General features: G+C 38.5%; 1 protein-coding gene across 4 annotated transcripts in view; it reads right to left on the bottom strand.

Annotated features, from left to right (window-relative positions):
• Nucleotides 1–25,862, bottom strand: part of DOCK4 (dedicator of cytokinesis 4) — a 403,168-nt gene that overhangs the window by 188,384 nt on the left and 188,922 nt on the right. For all 4 annotated transcript variants that reach the window (XM_008162515.4, XM_042861791.2, XM_042861754.2 and 1 more), the window contains exons 9-12: nt 11,661–11,742; nt 10,910–10,970; nt 8,221–8,353; nt 5,497–5,585 (exon numbers count right to left, since the gene is read on the bottom strand). In XM_008162515.4, the coding sequence (XP_008160737.2) occupies nt 5,497–5,585; nt 8,221–8,353; nt 10,910–10,970; nt 11,661–11,742 (365 nt within the window). The remainder of the gene's footprint in view (nt 1–5,496; nt 5,586–8,220; nt 8,354–10,909; nt 10,971–11,660; nt 11,743–25,862) is intronic.

Genomic DNA, 25,862 nt, shown 5'->3' with positions numbered 1-25,862 from the left:
AATTTGTTAGTCTCTAAGATGCCACAAGTACTCCTGTTCTTTTTGCGGATACAGACTAACACGACTGCTACTTTGAAAGCTTTCACTAATGTCATACTCATGTCAATAATATCCAGTAAAAGGTTGGGTCTGATTTATCATTTTAAAAGTGATATATATATTGTTATTAGAGTGAAAGCTTTGCATGAAGCATATGTGCTGAGGATGGTTTAAAAATCACTCTGCCATCAGCCTTGCATCTCAAATCATACCACTATCCAAGGTATTCAATAACCACCCAGAAGAGCACTATTTGTCATGTCCTATTGCTTAATGAGTGATTCAGTGATTACCAAATAATGCCAATTTCGCTTTTCAGATAAGGAACTGAAATAAACAATATTAAGACTCATATCTCATGTTAATATCAATATTTACAGCAACCCACTTTTATTAAAACAAACCACCTTTTGTAAACTGTGAATTTATCCAAATCTATTCAGAAGCATGCCACCTGTTTAGAAACTGAAATTAACTGTTTACTGCTTATATTAATTTTATGTCTATGAGTTCTCTCACTGATTAAAACGAAACATATCAGATCTTCCATCTGTTTAACATCAAGAGGAATTATTTAAACTAATAATAATTTAAATAGCTTTTTCCACAGATTCAAATGGGCTGCTGAAAGGTATCCCATCAATCATTGCTCCTGCACCTTTCCTGGGATTCCAAATGAATGCATCTTAGGCAAAAATACATGGTTTTAAGGTTTATTTTTTTAAAAATGCAGGCGAGTATGAACAGCCAACAGAACAAAACAAAACAGCTCTGTAGAGCCATAAATATTTTCATATAGCCCACAAAAATGTCAGGCTTGATAACTATATACATCCCCTCTACATTAGGAGTCACTCACAACCCATTAAGAACTTTAAGACAAATGTCAATTTTCTGAGTGACAAGGTGGGTGAGGTAATATCTTTTATTGGACCAACTTCTGTTGATGAGAGGGATAAGCTTTTGAGACACACAGAGCTCTTCTTCGGGTCTGAGAAAGGTAGTCCCAACCTCACAGCAAAATGCAAGGTGAAACAGATTGTTTAGCATAAGTGGTTAGCACAATTGTAAGGGACCTTTCAAAGTCGTGTGGCCCGTTAACACCTCTGCAGCCACGGGACTAAAAGGTGGGTTAGTGGGTTACAGATTGTTATAATAAGCCATAAATCCATGTGCTTCTGTTAAATGAAAATAGTGCCTCTGTTAAATCCATGGTTTTTAGTGTCTAGCAGAGTTATGAATTTAAGCTCCTAGGCTCATTTTTTGAAAGCGTTGTGCAGGTTTTCTTTGAGGATGAGGACTGGCTAGGTCAGATACCTAGTGATTGCTTTGGGAAAAGCGTTCACCCACAGGTGATAGATTTCAGAGTGGTAGCCGTGTTAGTCTGTATCAGCAAAAACAACGAGGAGTCCTTGTGGCACCTTAGAGACTAACAAATTTATTTGGGCATAAGTTTTCGTGGGCTAAAACCCACTTCATCAGATGCATGGAGTGGAAAATACATTAGGCAGGTGCTGTGTATTTATATTCTCCACTCCATGCATCTGATGAAGTGGGTTTTAGCCCACAAAAACTTATGCCCCAATAAATTTGTTAGTCTCTAAGCTGCCACAAGGACTCCTCATTTTTTTTTTTGTTTTTACAGCTGATAGAGTGTTTTTGTCACCACACCTAAATTTATAGATCCAGTAACGACCCCAAAACACACCAAGAAAGCAGTCAGGCACTCAGCTACTACAGAATATGCTCTGAGAAGAAAGTCTGGGATATACACCTTAATACACTTAAAACCACCTTCACCAAACAAGGACACTCAACTATAGAAGTAGACCACATCATGGAACAGGCCAACCACATATCCTGAGAGAACTTGCTTCAATACAGAAATAAAAACCCTGCAGACTGCAGACCCCTAGTTGTCACCTACCACCCCAAACTGGAACACATACGGAGCAACATCAATCACAACCCAAACTTGATGGGGACCCCATGCTGAAAGAAATCATTCCTGAATCTCCACTTTTGGCCTTCAAAGAACCCCAAACCTCTCCAAGCTCATCATCAGAAGCAAGCTCCCCCCAGACTAGGACACACTAACTTAAAGCGGCCAGAACAACAGATGCAAAACCTGCAGACATATCTCCACTGCTACAATGAGCAACACCCCCCACAACACCCCTTTCAAGACCCATGAATCCTACACATGCCTATCACAACATGTGATGTGGTATACCTCATCCAGCACACTAAATGCCCCAATAACAACTATGTGGGTGAAACCAGACAATCACTATGCTTTTGAATGAACTCACACAGGAAAATAATAAAAGACAAAAACGCCTTAACACCTGTATGTGAACACTTTTCACAAAACAATCATTTTATATCTGACCTATCAGTACTCATCCTCAAAGAAAACCTGCATAACACTTCCAAAAGATAAGCCTGAGAGCTTCAATTCATAACATTGCTAGACACTAAAAATGATGGACCGAACAGACACACTGGATTTATGGCTTATTACAACAATCTCACTAACCCCACCCTTTTGCAGAAGTGTTAACGGGCCAGGCTACCTTGAATGGTTCCTTACAGTTGTGCTAAACAATGTGTTCCACCTTGCATTTTGCTATGACTCTGGACAGAGAGGACCTGTGCTCAGAGACAAACAGTGCCTGCTGATAGTGGGGAGGCAGCTGGCTTCAGCGGTGTTACTGAGCATCCTGCCTGTGTGAGCATGCTCAGTACAAGCCAAGCAGCAAATCTGGTGGGGGGGTTGGGTGGGGGGGGGAGGCCATGACCCCGCATGCTCCCTCTCCCCCCAACGCATCGCCTCTGACTCCAGAAGTACCTTTTCCAGACCTGAAGAAGAGTTCTGTGTGGCTCAAAAGCTTGTCTCTTTCAGCAACAGAAGTTGGTCCAATAAAAGATATTACCTCACCCACTTTGTCTCTCTAATACCCTGGGACCAACACGGCTACAACTACATTGCATACAATCTTCCGAGTGTCATTTTTTTCCAGTGGCTTATGGATCATGATATCATGGTTACTATTTTTGATGGTCGAAATGTGTTACATATTTGCAAACATTTTTAAATGAAATAATTCAAACAAAGAACAAGATACCTGGGTTTTTCCAAATTAATTTGTATATTCAAAACTCAGAGTAACTTCAACTTCAGTCAACAGTTTATTCCAATAGGTGGTGCTAGTAATTTCTGCATTAACTGTAATAGCTATTCCTTTCCTACTCTGTTAGCAGGCTCTGATGTGAAATGTAAAATTGCTGCGCACTCACAAATGAAACTGAGAAAAAGTAAATTACTTTTACTTTTATCGGCAGCTGAACAAACTCCAGTATTTAAAGTGGACCCTGTCCAGAAACATACAGGGAGACCACACATCACAATATCAAACGCATTAACAATCAGAAGGGTTTACCACAGAAATATACCCAGGTAATTCTGTTTGAAGAATAAAATCTTCCTGGGGAGTGTGACTACCAAGTGGCAGGCATTCACATTTGCACCAATAGTAAATATTCCTCTCTCATTTTCAGAATGTTTTTTACTATACATCTCAAAGAGCATTTGTCCTAGAGGGCGTATTGTATTCCAAATGTCAAATTCTAGCCCACCATCCTAAATACAAATTGTCCAATATCACTGCAAACACTTAATACACTGGTGCTATTATTTTTTCCTTCCTCTTCCATAGAGGGGCGACGCTCGGTGTCTGAGGAACCCAGAAAGTAGGTTTCTTATTATATACAGTGAATTCACAAACAAATATTCTCTTTGCATCATAATATCCTTGCAAAAAAAATTTAAATGACAAGATACGGCTATCGTAGCTAGGCTTCATATTAAATTATAGAGCCTTAATTAGTGTCATTTTAATTCAATTTATTTGAATCTTTGAAAATGAAATGGAGCATTAGAAATTTTTTCCCCTCACACTTTGCTGAAGACCATGTTTCATGTAACTTTTCAATACAAGCTTCACGTTCACAAATCAAGTTAACTGAACTGTACAGGCCTATTTAATCTACTAAATTTATGAGTTTACAACTTCAAATGATAAAAAATTGCAGTGAAACGTAATATTAAATTGAAAATTAGCTCATCTGCGTTTATTCTGCAGTTAAATTTAAAAGAATGCATTTTCAGGACCAACATGGAAGAAAAAGGATTTGAAAGCAAAAGCGAAGGGCTTGTCTGCACAGTGGGGTAGTGCGCTCTATAGGGGTGTGATTCCTAAAGCGCACCAATGTGCTGCATGTTAATTGGTCCATATAGACCCTCCTGGTATGCACTAAACATTCCCTGTAGCACTTAAAAGTAGCACTGTACTTGTTAAAGAGCACTAGGAAACCTTTAGTGTGCACCAGCAGGGACTACATGGATCAATTAAGGTGCATCACATTAGTGTGCTTTAGAAATCACATGCTTGTAGAGTGCATTACCCCACTGTGTAGACAAGCCCCGAGTCATTGTAGTATACGTCTATGGGTTTGTCTACACTAGAATTAGACACCTGCAGCTGGCCTATGTTGCAAGGTGGGAAGGTCCCAGAGTCCCAGCCTGAGCCCAGAAGTCTACACAGCAATGAAAAAGCCCCGCAGCCTGAGTCCTGGAAGCATGAGTCAGCTGGCATGGGCAAGATGCAGGTTTTTAATTGCATTATAGACTTACCCTGTCTTTCCAACTAGAAGAGGTTTGATTGCTTTCCTGTAGTGGTTAAAAAAAATTGCCAATTCCAGGAAGCATGTAAATCCTAAAGTCTCCTGTCTGGCAATACAGAGCAGTATTACAAGACCACTAGGCCAACTGTCTCTGTCCTTTAAAATTGCTTATTGCTCTGCCCACTTTATCCATTCTGATGACAGCTATGGATGCTCGCTATGGAGGCATAGCAAATGCTTTTGATGCCAACAAAATGGATGTCCCTAACCTAGTCAGCAAGAGGTTCTGCAAACAGTGTGGTGGCCTCCCACTTCCCCTTGCCTAGAGATTTTGATGCATCATGTCAACAACGTGATCAGTTTTCTATTTATAATTCAAGATCAGCAGTATTATTGACCAGGCAGTACTTCCAGTTGGATATCAAACACCAGCTGATGATTTAGCCTTATATGCGACTACTTCATCTAGAGACTTGACTGTAATCAAGGTTGAACAGCAACTTGGCACCCCTTCAAAATAAAAGTTACTAATCAGTTGCTTCTGTAAGGGAATTCAGTGATGTGCTTTTAGGTTTTTAAGTTGCAGATGAAAGGCAGGATGTGCAACTGCTGTGACACTCCAAGTTTTACCCAAAATAATAACAGTAACAATAGCATTCCTTTTTCATGAGTGGAAAAGTCATAAACCCTTCAAAAAGAAAAAGGTTTATTTGTAAAACTTTAAAAAATAACTAAAATAATGCAATAGAACATTTTGCAACATACACTCACCAGCATTGGAACCTGTCAAGTTGTAACGAACATTTAGCTTTTTGATGATGTTTTCATGGATCTGATACCAATCACTCTCGGTGTTGCACCTATGAAAATGGTAACACTCTTAAATCTGAAATGAGAGCTCACAGTTGTCAGACCCACTGTAACAAACTTAACTGGCTTCTCCAAATAAATTGTCTTTTGCTCACCAACTAGCAGCTTGAGATTTATCTAAATCAACAGGTCATATTGTTGGCACAATGAGGGTTTTGGCATGATGCCCAATGAAACAGCTTCCCAGAACAGGGAGCAGTATCATGGCAGCACTCAGATGCACTGGTTGAGGATGTCACTGTAGGAATGCTCGCTTTGCATGGGAAAATTTGAGCATAAGGGTGTCCTTGGTGGCACTCAGTAATTCAGCTACTGCTCAATTACTCATGTGTATTAATCTCTTCTTCATCTCTAAATTACAGTGAAACCTCCCTAACATGACCATTCAAGAGCTCAGCAGAAACAGCACATCTAGTAGAGATGATGTTTAACTAAAGGGCAAAAGAAAGTATGTTCTTAGTCTCACAGGGATAGGAGGCTGCCTATAGGAGAAAGTCATTTGAATAGATTAAAAATACTGTAGGTACAAAAGCGTCTTGCCACAACTTTAAAATATAGCATTTTCAGTTGCTTTAATTTAAAGTGTTTGAATTCCATAATCTGACCAATATTTGAGAAATATTCCACAGAACTTTTTCTTGTCATTTAGACTAAAGTTAGTCGCAGTATCAAATGTATCCTGTTTCACCTGAACTGAAGTACTAACGCCATATTTATTTTTTACCAACTACAGACTTTGAAAGTGGAATTCAACTGTCCAACAAATACATTAACAGTGTGCTATCCAACAGAGAGCACTTTAATCTAGACTGACAGAAAATTAAAGTAAAATAGAAGTCAGCCACCTATCCACCGTCATACTAAATTGCCGTCAGAAGCACTGCTTCCAGCAGTTCTAATTCAGCACAGTGGGGAATAAGAGACAGGTGAAGGGCTGCTTTTTAGAGACTGAAGTGTCTTCAAGGCTAAAGTACTAAACTTTACTGGAAGAGGAATCCCTTAAGTGTCTGACTAGTGTATCTCAGTTTATACCCTTAGAATAGATCATTCCACAAAATATTTCTTAACTTATTGAGCCCAAGGTCAGCGGGGAATTCTATGTTCTTTGTCACTGCATCCAGGAAATTGAACTTTCTTCCTATCTACTGTCTGCCAAAATCTCATCTGCCATTTAATAAACCCATACATTTAAAATAATTAGATTTTGAGTGAGATGTTTTGGTTTTCCAGTCCCTGCACTTATGGCATTGTTAATATTTTACACTTTTTGCTATTGCAGTTTTGTAATTGTTTTGCATCATTATGTATAAATGATTGTCCTGCCTATTACTTTCTGATAAAGTACTCTTGGAAGACATTTGGGTGGTACAAGGAACTCCAAAGAAGTCCCCCAAACACCTCACATTGCCAGATAAAGATAGGCAGAGAAATTGCTATAATTAAGATTGTTTAAGCCTTTCCATTCTAATCCCCCATTTTCAGTGGCTTTTAAAACTTTCTGAAACGTACACCTCTCAAGCTCAAGTCTTCCAGGTTTAGGCTTTGCCCAAAGGAAAATCATTTTGGAAAGTTGGAGCAAAAGCAATTCAACTATTTTGGAGTATGAGTAGAGTGAAAGACAAAACACACTTTCATGGTTATCAAAACACTTCTCGGACACTGAAAACCTACGGGTAGAAAGTGGCAATTTGACAGGGAGAGGAAGTGTGTAGGAATACGAACTATAAACAAATGAGGGGGAGGGATAGCTCAGTGGTTTGAGCATTGGCCTGCTAAACCCAACATTGTGAGTTCAATCCTTGAGGGGGCCACTTAGGGATCTGGGGCAAAATCAGTACTTGGTCCTGCTAGTGAAGGCAGGGGGCTGGACTCGATGACCTTTCAAGCTCCCTTCCAGTTCTAGGAGATAGGATATCTCCATTATTATTATTATTATTATTATTATAAAAATCACATTCTAGGAAAGCAAAGTACATTTTTCAGGGAGCTCTTGCAAAACTTGTAAAGTGTGCACTAAAGACAACCTGGCTGTAGATTGAATGCATGGCTTAGCTGCACAGTGAAAACTCTAGTGATGATGTGCAGCAAATTGTTCACTGTGTTTCTTGTAAAATAGCACACTAAATGAAATTACACAGGTCTCAATCCTGCAAATTTAACAGGACTGTTTGCATGATCAAGGCCTATAGGTATAGAAAACAGTTATGATATCCTATTGCATCATTTGATAATTGTATCCAATCAGGGCCAGATTAAAGTAACACATGCACCCCAAACTCACATATTTCCTGACTTCTGAATGTTTAATTGTGCAATTTTTTTTAACGTAATATTTTCATTTTTGAAAAAACAAACGAAGAGTTGATGGAAGTTTTTCAAACTGCGACAAAAATGGTGAAAAATTCTGAATTTTTATGAATTTTTTTATGAAACCCTTTCCTTAGTCTTTGACCAGCTCAAAAATATACTATTTTATATTATGGGGGATTAGAATGGAAATGCTTAAACAACCTTAAAGGACTAAAGCCCTTTACTTACACTAATTAAAAGTCATTGCTTCTTGGTACAGACGGATATAAATGGACTCCAAAACTCTTAATAAATTAAAAGGAAACAATCTCTTACATGTATACTTTTAAGATAAGGTCATCCTTTGAGTCTCCTGCTAGTAGATCTGCAATGCTGAGGACTGCACAGCCAAAGGGCCGTCGGTATTGTACGTTGCAAGCATTTTTCTTTTCTCCAGCTCCCATTCGGCCTGTCAAATATAACAAAAATATGATGCATAATCCACTAAAATGCCTCCTTCTAAAGCCACAGAGGAGGGAGAGACCAGCTCAGCTGATACCTGTAGATAATGTAATGGTTTTTATGAGATTATGACAAGCGTAGTGGTTACAAATCTCCTCCATCTTTTCATATTTTCCACTTAAATTAAAACAGTAGAAAATATGAAAAGTGCATTACACTTATAGTGCATTTGTAAGGTCCAAAACTGAGGGGAAACTGGTTACCTTCTCCTGACCTCCCCTATCATATACTTCTTGTTTCATACCCAGTAACTATATTCGATTGGGCAATGCTGCACCAAATTTAGCATTCAGGTATCATGTACTACCGGACATTCTGTCTTATCACATTTGTAAATATTATTTCACTACAGTTGTTGTTAATAGTCCTCTGCCCTGTGACTGATAGGAAGTGCTGTCTCTGGCGATGACAATTAAGCAGACAGGTGCTGCTCCCATAAGAGGCAATTCAGTAGCATGGGCATAAGTGGACTAATGCAAGAACAGCTATTAAAGATGAAAGACAAGAGGAAAGAACAAAAAGAAGAGGAAAGATGCTGAAGCACAAGAAAGCAAATAAGTATAAAGAAACAAACAAAGAAGCAAAAGGAAGTAGTGATGGAAACCAGACCTTTTTCTAACATTCTTTCCCCTTTGATTAAAAAACAATAGCCCAACTGCATGAACAAAGCAATAGCCGAACATGCAGCTGCATGTCCTGCATCAAAATAGAGGGGAATCCCTTCCTTTACCTACTCTGCTCAATCACAGCTATGCACCTTTTCTACCAGGTGCATATGCGTTTGATGCCAATTTCTGAAATGAAAAGCACCTGCTCATAGCTGTTGTTGGAAAATGCCTCCCCGTAACATTTCCCTGCATCACAGCAGCTAGGAGAGTAATCTTTCATTTTCACCAAGTACATTGTCCAAATCTTATTTTAATCTAAATATTTCAGCAAGCGTCCTTGGTCTTTCAATAGCTCTCTCTCATAATCCCACATCTGTGCTATGTTTATGCAGTGACAAATGGCAAACTATTTTATGACTCTGCAGTGTTTCTTGTTCCTTCTCTCTCTTTGGAATAAAAAGATGCTGGGTTCCCTACTGAAGGCCCTTAAAAACTGCATTGGCCTTTCAGACGGTCTGATTGTGGAGCTATGAAACATACAGAACCTATTTCAACTTTACAGAATCAGAAGACAGAGGCTTTGAATTGATGCAACTCAAATAGCATATGCAGTGACTACAATATCAAGACTGTCATACAAAATTCATAGGCATACTTTCTGGAATCTTAAACTGATCTAAATGCAAAGACTTGAGGTTTTTTCCTTGCTCTAAAAGTCTAGATTGTCAATATTTTAGAAAAATGGTGAAACAATGAGGATTCTATACCTTGTCCTTATTTTAAAGGTTTATTCTTACCAACTTGGCGGTTGGCTCAAAAGTTAACATTTTACACCATTTTCGCCTCAAAATTGTTTACAACCCAATTTCCTACATCTTACCCATTAAATGAGTATATGTCTCCAAGCTTTGAAGTCCTGGTCACACACCACAACCATATAAAAAGGAAAAAAGTATACAGAAAAGATCTGAGACACATTGCTTATTCTGTATTAAGACAGGTGTGTATTACAGTATCCAAACCCAGCGTGCAGTACAGAGGATTATTACAACAAAAATAAAATACTCTTCAAAAAATCAGAAAGAAATGAAGGTACACTTAGTGCTGTACATCAACTATAACATTATTTTACAGGCAACAATGCATATCTCTAAGAAGAGAAATACTCAGGAATGATGTGAGGATTATTGGAGTTAACTCAATATAGCCTCAAGACAATTTCTTAAAGAAATAGATTAAATAAAATACATGCTCTTCACTTCTACAGATCTTAAACATTGTCTTTGGAGGAAATCAGATTTGTTCATATCATATGTTAAAATTTTCTTAAAGGGAACAACATCTCCTCCATTGCAGTTTCTTTTCCCTTATCCCACGAAAAGGACACTGAATTCGTTTGAACTATTTAAAAGAACGGGTACACATTGTCATCAGTCCATTTATACTAATTAGATCTGCTAAATTTCCAGACAAGTTGTTCTACTAGTGCAACATGCCTGAAATTACTCTGTGGGAGTAAAGCAGGTTTTTTCAACTCCTTTTAAACTCATTCATTATGCTAAGACAGTTCATATGATAGGCATGCATGTGCTTTTTGGTATTAATGAGAATAGTATCCTATATTGTTATAGGGTATTCTGTCCTTAAGGGATTATAAATTTAGCTTCTTAGAGTGTTTAAAATATTAGCACAGAGCAATGCTGGGAAATTCTAGGCACAGTTTATTTGCTATTGTGTATCAGAATGTAAGCACATTCTTTTCAAAGCTTACTCAGACATACAACCAGTGAATGTGACAGATGCTATGAGCAAAACTCAAGCACATTGTCTTTCCTTTATTTGCTGCCCAATGCCTTCCAAATGTACAGTTTATGCTGGCAAGCTGTCGTACATACCTATGCGGATAATGTGCACAGTGATGTAGATGTCCTTCCTGAGTTCACTGCTGCTCAAATCCTGCAGAGAATCAGAGTCTCATTATTTTTGACCCTCAATTAAAATATGATATTTAAAGATCTTAGCATATTACTATATGTGCCAAAGTGATAAATGAACACGGAGTGCACTTTTAACAGAGGATTTGTTACAATACAGTACTGAAAAATTACATCCTTGAATACTTTAAATTTGTGGCCTTGCAGGAGTATGGGCAACTTCTGTCCTAAAATGCTATGGAACAGATTGTGCCCTGCTGCATCAAGGCTGCAGAGGGGCAGGACGCAAGGAGCTCCCTCGAGCGCCACTGCACATCAGTGATGCATGACTGCAGTCCCTACACTCTTTAAAGCACAAGGATTGCTGTCTCCAAGCAACCCCTGGGTGCAGGAGAGACAAGGAGGAGGAGGGGCTGCCCAGCCTTGCAGGGAGGAGTATGCTGTACTTGTGCACTGGGAAAGCACCAGAAAGTAGGCAGAATTATTTCTGGTGTTCCCCCAGGTGTGGTGCAGCACTGCAAGACCTTTAGCATTGGTCTGTGCCTCAGTGACACAACAGAATCTTTCATTAGGATTCAAATCAATAGCCAATCAAACAGCTCCGACACAGCACTGAACTATTTAATTACACAATAGTTAATTTACTCCATCTTTTATTTAAAATATTCAGCACAATTGCATGAAATGAGCATAAAGAATGTGTAAAGCTCACCACAAAGAGAGAACAATGTCTTTCTGGCTTCTCTGGACATTTTGGCAAACCATTCCTATTCAGTCTTAAAAAAAACCTCTCGCTGCAAGAAAATAAATAGAGTAGGCTGAGTAATGTTAAGGCAAATGAGACTTGATTCTGAATTTCTTTCAAGGTGAAATCTTCCTCAAAATATAGAAGAATGAAATTGCTAAGAACTTGATAACAACAGAAAAGTATACTGAATGTTGATGTACTGTTTGTTGTAATTACAACAAATCCGAAATTAAATACAATTTTTTTTGGGCTGTGATTTTGTAGAACTGTATTCACTTCCTGTGAAATGATGTACATACATAGAAATACAAAACTATAAAATCTAGGTACACTGGACATTATTACAGAAGGTATGAAATAGGTTGGTACGGATTCTAACTTTGCGGGTATTGGCATAATCACACAAACTGCCATTCAGTCAGTATCTTTCTCACAGATTAATAAAATTGTCAGAGGAAAAGGTAATAGGTAAGATGATGTTGACAATATTTGTCCCTACTATTAAACTTTAACTTCCACCCTCCCTAATGTAGCTAGACTGGACGGATTTTAGTAGACTATGGAATAAGAGCCTTTATAGCTGCAGTCAGGAAAGCATTATTTCCAGAATTCTGCCTTTAAAATCTGTCAGTGTTTGCTAAATGCTACTGTGGAAACAAGTATCAAAACAAAGAGTTTGGCAAATTTAACACTGCCTCTGCTAAAGCAGAGAGAATGAGAGAATTTTAGAGCCACTGAGGGGACAGGACCTATGAAAAAGGGGAGAAAGGGTATTTGTTACATTAAGGAAAGATTCCCACAGAATTTTAATGGGAGTTGGATCAGACCCATAGGAAGGTTCACTATATGAAACAGGCAATTCATGTGTGGAGGAAGTTTACAAGAGAGTCAGAACCCTCCATGCGTTGGACTAATTCTAATGGGATGGGTCATAACCCTATTTTTAAAGGGTGGGAGCAACAGGGTCACAAATAGTACGATGTGCAGAAAATCTAGCCAAGCAGCTGTCTGGATACCCCAAAGTTATAAAATAAATTACCAAGAGATCATCCTGTACATACATTTTTAACTACAGCTTTCTCAGCTGTTTCTATCACTTCTGCCTATGGCCAAGGCCCAAACATTTTTGCCAATGTTTTATACTAATATATATCTTTTAAAAACAGCAGCAGGAATATTTATAGGAATATGCCGGATGAGGTACAAAACCCTGAAGATGAGTTAAATCTTTATTGTTCTGTCATTCCCTATTCACAAAATCTGGAGACCAACCATTTAATCAAAATCATATTTAACTTGAGCTACAGTTGGGTGTTGGTTTAATTTGTATAAGTCAGCCAACCTGGGCAGTTTGAATCCCCAGGTACTTAGACTTTTTATTGGAATAGGTCATTTTAAACTACATTCCCCATTTGTAGCTACCCAGTTTCCCATCTGATGGCAGAATAAGTGGAAGCTAAGAGTAGGTAGTCTAAACTCTTGTATATTTCATAGGCAGAGACACGGAAATGCCATTTCTCAAGCACATACAGATACTTTAGTATACAGCCATCTCATCTCCATGGTAACTTTAAAAGAGGGTTTAAAAATAAGGTCACTCAACATTCTGTGCAAAATCTAACTGTTTTCTGCTGCATATGAATTTAAAAGATGAAGTGTTTTTCAAATTTTTTTTAAAAATTAGCTCATTTTAATACAAATACAATACACTAAAAGAGTGCTGTTATATCAGATGCTGCATCACCGGGCTCTAAATAAACTTAAAGTTAGCACTCACCATAGCAAGAATATTACTGTGTGTATTATATAGCACTTAGGAGCCGCAGTCATTGGCCAGGATCTCATTGTGGTAGATGCCATACAAGCACAGAACAAAAAGATGGTTCTTATCCCACATTGGCTACACACCCTGTCTCTATGATCTGCAACCAGCAATGAATCTGAACTGTGTCAATATAATTTTAGTCCAGGCAACCAACAAGGCTGTTCTGAATTTCACCACCTTATCTCCAGTCTATAGACCTGTCCATCAGTCATGCGTATCAGCAGCAGTGGATGTTTTACTGAATGATTTGTGCTTAAAGCAGGCAAATGGAAATGATTGTCCCAAACAAGAACAGCAGCTTCCAGGAAACTGGGTCTTTGGCAGACTTATGGTGTTTATAAACAGTTTTTATAGGCTGGTAAATGTTGAAAAAATATGCATGCCCTCCAAAACCCAGTGCCTGTTGTAACAGCTTACTGTACATTCACATGTCATTTCATCTTTCAGATGATCCATTCATTCCTGCTCTATACCTTCTCATATAGCTAAATAGCTTGTTATGGCTTACACACGCTTGAAAAATTTACTCAGCACCTCATAGCTTGAGATATAAATCAACAAGTCAGGGTAAGAACACATGGGCTGCCTGCCTGTAGATTTCCAGAGACACTTAACTCACATTTGGAAGGTTGCTTGCATAAACATAAGCACTAGGAATTTATTTTTAGAAAAAAAATTGCATTTAGATTCTGCAAATGTCAAAGGCACTGCCCTAGGAATGCTTCCTACTTCCACAGGTGTGCGGATTTTTCAAGCCCTGATTACACACGCTCTCTGCAAGGCTAAGCAAGTGTCATTCAGGATACAATTATTAAAAGCCAGCAAGCAAGCACTGTCATGCCACACAGAAATATACCATTTGAGATGACACTTAATTGGTGATGCAGAGCTAAATTTCTCAGATGCATTTTAAATGTAGTATGATTGAAGGAAAATAACTCTAGATGCAGTTTCCACAGTATGATTTACACAAAAATGAAGCAAAAGCTACAGTTCTGATTACAACGTTAGAATACGTTAGCAGAGAGCAAATGTGAGAAGTCAGCCTTTTAAAATATTAGGAAATGTTGATATTCAGTTACTTTTAAGTAAAGAGGGCACGTGTGTTCATTAAACCTCATGTGGATTTCTTCATAGAAACCACGTTAGAAAATGAATGAGAAAAGTGAACTGCTTTTCTAAAAGAAACAGAAAATACAGAATTTGAGAGATCTAACAGCTTGGCTTCAATCAGCCAAAACTCCAGATGATTAAAGCTGAGGCTAGTGTTTTACTTCTCAGCAGTCAGTCACTGGTAAATATACCTGGCAAATATGCACAGCAATAACCCAAAGCAGAAGGATCTTTTCTTTGTATTAAGGGCATTTGATTTTAGCTTAGGCTTCTAAGCATTTTTATGAGTGCTAAACTTGCCACTAAAATATGCGGTGCACATTCTAGCTCTTCTGTCTTCTGACAAGAAATACAGAAATAACGAACACTGAAGAGATTAATTTAAGCAGGTCAACAAGGGATTTTTGTACTGAAACATCCTCTGTAATACTGAAGTAACAATGTGCTCCAAATGTGCAGTATACCGATTGCCTTTAAAAGGAACGTGCCACAAACTGTTCTATTTTCATAACTGATTCTTATTTACTTATATTACTACTTGTGTGTTATTACTCTAGACAGATTGCCTATTGTATGACTTTTAAACACAAATCTGGCTGTCTTTTTGATATTATGCCACATGACATGATGTTGTAGAAAAGATTACCTTATAAACTGGCCAAATTCCTCAGTATAACATGGTTTTAGACATATTTAGGTAGAGACTATGTAAGGTTAGGTTCAAATAAGAAAAAACAATGAACACAATAGATACTGAGAAAAAAGTGTTAGATAATTTTCTAAAATATTCTTAGAACAAAACACACGTTTCAAGAGTAAAGTTAGTTATATTTTATTACACTGACAATGTGTATACATTACAGACCCAATCCTGTACCCATTGAACAGTTGCAAAAGGTTCACTGACTTCAGTAACAATAAAACTAAATCCAAAATATTACCATTATATGTAATGATAGTACACATGCAAGATGTTCTACAGCATGTCACAGATGCCTGGTATAAATAGATAGTAAGACCTCCAAAATGGAAGTCACAGGAATGTAATTAATGGACACTGAGAAAGGTTTTCAAAAATGCCTAAGTGATGCAGGAGCACAAGTCCAACTGACTTTCAAATGGGACTTGCACTTTTAAGTCAATTAAGCATTTCTCAAAATGGTGCCTGCCCAGAATCTTTAGTTTGATGTAACTCCAACAATCTAACTAAAAATATTAAATGGTGTGTGAGAGAAAAGAATATTTCTTTTAATCTGAATATTGAATTGAGATTACACACCAACTACTGGTATAAACTGAAACTTGGCTACTAATCCAGAGAGGGAAATTAAAAACATACAGTGAAATTCTCAAAGATACCTTCATGGCTCTGCTGACTCTTTTAGTCATGGAGACTGCATGACTCTGTGTGCTAGCCTGCGAGCAGCAATATTTTGAAGGCTTAGGCTGGGATTTTGGTTTCTTGAGTAACAGCTAAAATGATTTTAGCATAAATAATTTGCACCAATTATTTTTCACTAATATTTCATATAGAAACCATGAGTCTGAGAGATACAGAAATAGCTTCAGAAGACAAAGTATGTTTAGGCGATAGGGAATTTATGATGAAAGAAACAAATGCACATTCCAGGCTGGAGCCTTACTAAATGGTAAGCTTTTATTTAAAGCTTAGCCTGGCACCACAGGAGAAAGATATTTTGGGTTGTGGTATCATCAATACATAGCTTTACATCTCCTTTATGCTGAACCCAGATTCTAATGTCTCAATTATTCTCCCAGTGCCTCACTGAGATAAGGGTCTGGATAGAAGCAAATTTACTGTGACTCAATCCCAATAAGAGGGAAATGAAACTTGAAGACAGCGGGAAGAGTTTACAAGAAAGGCTGGCATTTGTTATCTATACCACAATCTGAGGATATATGCTTATCTTTTACCAACCCACTGGATTCACCGTGATCGTGGATTTACTGGGGTGGTCCACAGTGCCAGGAGACTGATTGTATTTCTCATGCAGACTCTGTTACAGTCAGCACCCAGCTGGCTGCAATGTGCCCTGGCTGGTTAGGAATATCCTGAAACCCTCCCAAAGTTCCAGCTGGTGAAGAATGCAGGTCATCACCTGAGCAGGGCACATTACCATGAGCACATAATGCCTTTTGCATGAATCTCCCTGTGCTGACTCTTGTTCACTTCCAGATATAATTTTAAATGTTTTAATCTTGCAAGCACTGAATGGTCAGGCACCAGCTCTCTCTCACACGGTATATCTTCACAGCAGCTAAGAGTAACTAAGAACTATTTGCTGTTGGTTCCCAGTTTTAAAAACATTCCATAGCTACTGGCAGGGTCCCTCAGATGAGGGTCCCTGGCTCTGGTATTTGCTCTCTTGTAAGGTTCACTTATAAAACCAGCTTCAGGGGTGTGCAGAAGCTTTCTATTCACCTCCCATCCCATCCTGCGGGAAGCCAGGAATCAAACCAGGCTTAGTACTGCGATGCTCTAGCTTGCAGCAGTTTGACAGCCCCAAAGGGACTGGCCCACTGGCCCAAAACTGGTTGAGCTCAGGACTGTCACACCCTGTGCTGCCCTTGGCATGCCCACTATGCTGGGGAATCTCTGCTAAAGCCAGCTCTCTGGCCCCTTTGTACCACATCAACAACACAAAGGGCATGGAGCAGGAGCCAAGCAAGATCTGATCCAAAGTTTTTACTGCTACCTGTTGTGAGCGGGTTTATGTAATTTATTTTTTTCAGATTTGTAATTAAGCACCTACAGTAGCTTCTAAATATAAATAATAAAGTTCATGCCAATCAGAGGACTAAAAAGAACAAATCAATTACCATTTTATTATCTATCTGCCATCAGAACAAATCCATTCCTGGTGTACCAATCTAAGCAAATAGGTTTCTGTTTTCTGAATTAATGGTATCAGCAGCAATCTTCTTCCTAACCAAGATCAGCAAGATGTCCTAATCTGAATCTGCTCTATGGAATTGATGATCTTCCAGCCCAGATGGGCAGTCCTTAGATCTGTAGCATTCATTCCATTTAGACAAAAAGAAAACACTCAGTCATCCATCTTTGTTTTCATAAGCATACAGCTCGAATCCATCTTTTTACCTCAGCCTACTCAAAATGACACACACTGCCATCCTGAACCAATCAAAGGAGTAGAAATACAGTCCATAATATTGTACAAACAAAAGAGGCAGGTACATGTTGTGTCTGTGGTGAAATATCAAGCAAATGTCTTCCTATGTTTATTACCCATGACATTTGTATGTAAAACAGAATTAGTGCTGTTTAGTTTCATCTGCTTCTATTGTTGTTCTACTGAATTTTACAGCAAGCAACTAATTTGATGTTATCAGTGACTAAAGACTCCTGCCTTTAATTCCCCACCTGAAGCCATACATTTTATGTTGATTACATAACATTAGCAGCAGTGAATATACTCATGCCTGTTTTATTGTTAGCTCTCCCAAGAATGTCAATAATTGCTGACCAACATTTAAAAGAGACCATGACAGCAACAGCGATACTTGATTCAATTTCAGATGGTTGTCAGAATGTACAAAGCTCTTCACTTTGAAAAAGTATCCGCTAATATGATATTTTTTATTTTTTATTGAACAGCTATTTTAATCTTATTTTAGTTATAAAAGCATCTGGATTCAATTTGTACCCTGTGATGAGAAAATACACTTGATATTGTAAATAGGGTTTGGACATACTGTTGATTTTAGTAGAATATTAGATTTCTCCATTAGATTTCCTAGTTATTATGAAAATTAACTCCTTAATGCGCTCTTGAGGTATTTAAACTAGTTTACAAGTTAATACAACTTTTAGTTGATACCTAAGGGCTAGATTCTGCCACCTTTACTCATGATGAGTAGTATCTTTCTCTGAGACTAGATCCATTTACATCAATTTGACCAGTTACATAGTATGGTACTACTCAATAGTAATAAGCTTAGCAGAGTTTGGCGCTAAGTTAGTAAGCATCAATTTAAAGGAAATAGTTCAGAAAATGCCAGTGCAATTCCATTGCAGCAGATAATACTTAAATCAAGTCCCTGCACTAATTATTACGAGGATGTCTCACTTGTGTTGTAGTTGCATATTTTGTAATTTCTCCACGAACTCAGCAGTACTGTATGTGAGTGATTAAAATTAAATGAGGTTTTGTTATAAAGTGTATTTAAAATGTAATCATTTCAAATATTGCTATTAAAACAACAGGATTTGTGTTTCTGGAACATGGCCCTTTCTTCAGGCTAAAAGCAAACAATTCACCACTGGCATGAAGAGACACAACTCAGTTGCTTCAGTGGAGCAGAGCCCACTAACCCAAGCAGTGTATCTGACCCTAAAGTAAACCTTTAAAAGGTTCACAGGTACTTGACTGATTATAGGCAGTACTGAATGTGACTGGGCATCTACTGTTATGCACTTGAATTGGGAAGAATTAATTTGTGCACTTTCGTCTTGAGTGTGAATTACAGATCATAATTTAAATATATAAAGCACACGGCCATGCAATATACAGAACTATTTAAAAAGATCTTCCAATGGCACCTTCCTGTTCAGCTTACATTGTTTTTCTTTAAAAAATAAGTTTCACTTTGCCTACCATGAATTTCTTCAGCTTTGCACTCTTTATACTGAGTGAGAGCGTCAAGAATTTTGTATACCCACTACATGACTTTTAGTACTATTAACTGTTCACTGAATTCTCACACAAAAGCAACTATATGTTCAATCAAAGAAATAACAATATCCTGATTTTACACTCTATCAAAACAAAACACTGAAAGGACAATTCCTTGAAATGCTACAGAAAGCAGCAAAAATCCTCTCTCATCAATTATTTCAAACTGCACTGACAACAGCAGGGTATTCATTTATCACTAAAGTACATGCAAAATATGTTCTTCAGAGCTTAATAGAATATGCAATACTGCTTATAGTTTTAAGTAACATATGCACAAGCTTCAACATAACTACTGAAGAATCTGACAGACTCTGGACAGGAAAGCAAGCATAGATGGGGTTGTTGGAATCCAAAACAGGCAAAAAATATTTGGGACACTCCCCTGAGTTGAAACACTTTACTGCGGTAACTCAGAGAGGGTTAAGTATCAGAGGGGTAGCCGTGTTAGTTTGAATCTGTAAAAAGCAACAGAGGGTCCTGTGGCACCTTTAAGACTAACAGAAGTCTGTTAGTCTTAAAGGTGCCACAGGACCCTCAGAGAGGGTTACTATTCAATAGCCATTTCTTAAACACATCTCAACATTCCATAGAAAATTACACAATATTGTATTTGGGTACGCAACATCAGACCCGCAAATGAGCATTTTGCAAAAATGTGTTCACAACAGATAAAAAACTTTTGAAAGCTAATACCCTCCTTGCTCAACCAGTAATGACTGATTGTTCAAATCTGTAGCGCACACATTTACTACAGAAAATAGCACATGGTCAATATAGCTTTTGGAGTAGGCAGCTGTGCCAAACATTCCTTTCACATACACATATGTACTCTTTCATGCTATATAAATTATTTCTGCTTATATGATAGCTGCTGATAGGTACAAAGTTGAGCTGCAAAAAATAACTTACTGGTACCCATAACAGTTAAATCAACACACTATTCTTATTAAAGATGTGTACGTGTGCACATACAAATGTCTGACTCTCAGAACAAGCATTACTAAAATAACATTCTTATTTGGGTTAGAAAATAAAAACAATTAGCACTAATTAGAGATTGAACGGACTTACAGGTCACCTAATATTGACATGGCAGCTTATGTTGTGAAAGAGAAGGGACAAAAAAAAAAAAGGAGATTTCTGTGTAAAAATTCTCAACTAACTATTGGTAAAGTCAGTAAGATAAAAAGAAATGGAGGTAAGAGGGAAGAAACACACACCATTCTCTTTGGCCTGGATTCTCAAGTCCACCATGTTTCTCAAGGGGCTGTAATACATTGGGATTCTCGCAATGTATGGAGATTCTCCATTGGCATAACACTCTCCTGCAGTCTCCCATGCCAGACACCACCCTCCAATACCAAGCATAAGGGGAAGAGTGGTTAGGGGCATAGCAGAAAGGAAAGGGGACTGGATATGGTGGAGCAAGGCTGCTCTATGGCCAATTCTCCATTGGTGTAAGGTGCCTGAAGGAACTTGCATCACAGATTAAAGTTAAAACTGCCCCCTTGTAGCTTTAATTTGAGCCAGGGCTCGACAGCTGATAATCAGTGAGCTGTAACCAGTTCTTGACCCACCTCAATCTCCATTGCACCTGAGCAGAGCTGGGACCACTGGAGACTCTAACTTTAGGCATTTGACAGCACTTTGAGCCTGATTCAGAAAAGCTTTAGCATGCAGTTTAATCACTGTGTTGTACATCTTTAACAGTTACAAATACACCAATGAATATGACCTATGTAACAGTCATTATGTATTAAAACAATGTATGACTGTATTGCAATTTTAAAAGACACTTATTATCAAAGGCCATAACCCACTGCTATCTGTAGAAGTTTTTTGAATGCAAAGATTGAGGGTAAACTATAACCCTTAATTGTGGGCAGGAAAAATAATTATGGATGAGGTAAAATTACTGAACATTAAGTGTAAATTTATGCTGGCTGAAATTCACTCTACCCACAAAGTACAAGTGTCCATACTATGCTGATAGAATGAGGAATGGTTGGGGAGATAGAGTCCATCCTCAAGCCAGGACAACAGTGGGGAATTGCCACACACCTCCTATTGCAGCCTAAAGGTTGGAATAATGACGGCAGCCCCTCCACACTGGTTGCGCACAGCGCCGTGATCTGCATAAACGTGCATCCATAACCTCTCCCTGAGGCACCCAAATGGCCTGCCATGCTGGCCTATATAGGGCTAGTGCAGAGATCTGTATCACTGTGCACAGGGTGGGAGCAGGCAGTCTCTACAGATACTCAGCAGACAGACCCCACTCCCCATATCCCAGTGCAGCCTGTACATGGGGTGAAAGAGTGCAGATGAACCTGCACTGGCCTTCCATGTCTCAGGTGAATTTCACCCACTGAGTCTAGCTCCAAATCAATTACATCAAGGATGACAAAGGGGCAAAAAAGGCTGATTACTCTTTCCTGCTCAAATACCAGGCAAACTTCACCCATAAATGAGGGAAGATACACGATCTGCAGGAAAAACTGAAAACCAAATGGGGAAGGCTGTTTGGCTCTTTCCCTTCTTTGTACAGAAAACGTGACTGAAGGAAACTAGAATTTGTAACTTGGATGTTAAATGGAAGTGTTAGAGACCCATTTAGTCTGTGTAGAAAACGAAGTGGGGTCACAGGCAAAGATGGTAGCCAATATTCTGGGTGGGACACTCACGCTCACAACTCCAGCAGAGCTGCCTGTCAGACAGAGGCATGTGAGAACTCTGCCAGGCCTAAAAACCTCTTCTGTCTGGGAATCTCCATACTGGTCTCTAAAACAATGGACGAAATCTATGTGGCCCAACCACCAGCCTACAGTACTAGCCATGCAACAAGAGAGGGAGCCTGCACTGTGCTCTTCCAAAGAGCAGATGAGCTGACAATTCAGCATGGAGTCTCCCAGAATCTTAGGAAGAATTTCTGAGCCAACTAGAATTCCTCCTGCAACTGCCACCGTCGCACAGCTCCTCCGCTCCTCCCAACACAACAACAAGCTGATCCTACGAATTCTCAACATCTAGCTGAAGCAAAAAGAAAGGCAGCATTCTTTCTATGCCTTAAAAAATATCAAGCACTGAGAAAGCTGCATGCCTCATTTGCAGTATTGCCAACACTAAGCATTCAAAAATTGCGAGTCTGGTGCCAAAAAAATCATGTGATTGGCTTATAAGTCATGAGATTTTTTAAAATAATGTGCATATATTGTTTGTCTGTCTTCTTGTTTTTGAGCCTTTAGTTACATTTCCAAATTTCCACAGCCAGGAGAGCTAGAAACTTCCCTTTTATTAAAATAAAAGCTGAATTTCTCTTGTAATCACATGAACCTGGGCACTGGGGCTTTAAGAGATGTTGTAAGACTTGCATTAAAATCATGAGAGTTGGCAACATTACAATTGCTATGCTTATTTTCAACTTGTTGGGATGACAACATTTTGAAGTGATGCTGTGTTGTAAGGGGCAGCTGTGTGAAATTATACCAAACACTGTGGTCAACTTCAAGCTGATGCCTCATGTACATCTTTAAAAATGTATTTAGAAACAGTTCTGCTGTGCATTTTGTTTTTTCTTTCCTTCCCACCAAAAAACAATAGCATTATTTTTTAAGAATTCATCACATCCTGCTGTTTTATTTCAAGTCAAAATCCCATTTTGTGACATCAGATTCATGTCCAAGGCAACCACCAACAATGTTACAAAGGATGTGGATTTAAAGTAAGAAATAAACAGCAGGATCCGATTAACTTCTAAGCAACAAAGATCCTGGTTTTCATGCAAGTGCCATAAGTACTTAAAAACAGAGCACGAAAAATACCAAAAACACAACCATACTCATTTCTAAATAGCAGGGTTTTCAAATTTTTCCATGAGTTGCCAGTAGATATTTAAAGTGCAGCTGTAATCAAAAAGTGAATTCAAATTACATCATGGAGTTCTATGATTATTTGCTTCCCATGACTTCCACATCAAATTTTCTCCGTTTACAAGTAAAAAGATGTTTTTATTTCTAAGAGCTAGTGCTGCAAATTCAGCCTAAGTTCGGAAAGTTCAGCTGTGTGCTTTACGGCTCACTCATCAGTACTAAAGATTCTGTAACTGGAACTTGGTTAGCAATTCTCTTTCTATTGTGAAAGGCAAAACAGAATCCAGCTAACTCTCACTTAGCTGTGTTGACTCTGCAGTACAACCTGGTGTTAGAAAGTAGCCATTCAAACGCACCCAGGAACAGGCCATTGCATGATAAAGCATCATTTTACGTAGTCACTTTTCTGACCATGCCTGCATCTTAAGACTATGTACACTGGGTATGTGTGCTGAGTTATGTTTTAAGTGCATGTTTTAAATACCATTTAGCATCCAGTGTAGAAGATGACAGGTATGTTTACTCCAGATGCCAAGTGGAGTTTGTGTTGATCAAAGCATGTTAGCCAGCACAACTCATTTTCCTAGTGTAGATGAAGCCCACATAATTACTACTGGTCCAGACTGAAACACAGAAATGAAGCTTATAGATAATGAGTCTCAATACAGGGAAATGCTGAGACCTGCGGTGAAGAAGAGGGATTTTTAAGCTAGAGCATCACAGTTCTCAAATTTGCATGTATAAGAACATAACGGACATCTGAAATCATTCCTTCCCAATTGAAGGGTGTGTGTGGGGGGGGAATGTTGTCAGCTTATTAACGCAGAAATTAACGGTTACTAACTGTCAGGAGCTGACCAGAGGAATAGGCAGACACAGACTTCGGCCTTCTGCCGAGCCAGGGAATGGTAAGCCTTAGAAAGAGGAAGGCATGTATATAGACTGTTTTATTGTTTTAAGATCTGCTTTCTCTATATGGCTTTTGTTCTAATACTTTGCTTTAAGGAGGCTGTTTGGTTATTGGATACCACCGTCATTGCCCGGGGAGGGGACAGAACTGCAGGCGCTGAAGATAAGTCAGACCTGCTGATGTCATCATAGGGGATGGTAGTCCAGGCCCTGATCTGAGACAATCTTGTGATTCCACCCAGAAAGAAGAGCATTAGGCTGAAACCTTACCAGGGGGTGCACTCAAGGAGACCAAGAGGGGCCTGAGGTGCAAGAAGCCTGGGAACAGAGTCACAAGTGATCATGTTACGCACATCCCAGCTTTTCTTAACCAACAGTCATTATACAATGAGCCATGTGTCTGAGTCCACCGAAAAACCCTTCTAGAAAATCCTAAAAACAAACTAGCCTGCCTTACATTTCTAAGCTTCCAAATGTCATCTGTGCCCTTCACAAACAAACCTCTATAGATTTTTTCTTTTTTCCTCACTTTCTGTAAAGGATTAAGCTTATCTGATTTTGCAATTAGTGCAGCTATAATAATGCAGTGAAAATATAATCCATTATTAATGAGCTTAACTCTAAGAAAAACACAACAACAAAAATTCCTCTCTTCTTTTTTTGTGCTAAGTATATTTGCTGAATTTGTGGCGTCTCAGTGCAATACATGCTAAATGATATATGAAATGAAAACTCCTTGCACAGTGCACAGAAAAAATTACAGACAATACTGAGCTTTCTGCTATCACAACAGTACTCCGTGCTACAGCACAGACATGGCCAAATTATATCCAGCTCCCCAGCTGCAGAAAAATCCCAAGATATGTTCTGTCTCAGGCATGTGCCCACAAGGAATTAGCGCAGACTTGTGGGGGAAGGTAAAGAAGAAAGGAAAGGGAGACTTTTAATCCTTTATATGGAAAAAGGAGTGTTTAAGTGACAAGAAATATGGACAATGGGTAATAAAAAGTACCTACATTTCTTAATTATTGCATGCAGTACTTTACCAGCAATCATATTCACACATTCACCCTGAGACATGTAGGGCACAAAACCAATACCGAAACATATGCAAACTTCTGTTGATGAGAAATACCAGCTTCAAAAATTCAGACTAAACTGTGTCTATATAATCAGAGTTCACCCCAGTTGAGTCATCTTTTTCCACTAGGATCGGATAATTAAAGATGATAAACAGGAAGCCTCTTTTTAGACAACTGACAGTGTACAACTTCTTTAGTGTTACCTCGGGGGAATGGCATTAGTTCTTTTAAATGGTGGTGGATACCAATCCTTCTCTTTAATACCTATCTTCTTGCTGTTTACAATACAAACCAATACATTCTTTCAAATTTTCACAACCTTCAATAAACTGGATTTAACACGTCTAGCACGTAGATGCTGGTTTATATGGTTAAAGTATGTACAAATATTATCTGCTGTTAAAAAATATTTTAGTTATAGATTTATTTTCTGCCCCTTGCCCAATTTAGATGCACAATCCACGTGAACGGCTTTCCAAAACTGGATTTTAGCCCTACAAAATAATCTCAAATGAACTTGACTTCTTTCCTCTTTTTTGAGGTATTACTTTGTTCTCTTATTTGCCATTTGAGAGAAGAGCCACAATATCAAAAGACTAGAAAGGGCAGTAACCACATTCCCCACACTCATCAGAGAGGACCAAAATAAA

The sequence above is a fragment of the Chrysemys picta genome, chromosome 1 (genome assembly GCF_011386835.1).
Source record: "Chrysemys picta bellii isolate R12L10 chromosome 1, ASM1138683v2, whole genome shotgun sequence".
Lineage (NCBI taxonomy): Eukaryota > Metazoa > Chordata > Testudines > Emydidae > Chrysemys > Chrysemys picta.
The sequence above is the reverse complement of the archived record's forward strand: the minus strand, read 5'-3'. Positions and strand labels throughout refer to the sequence as shown.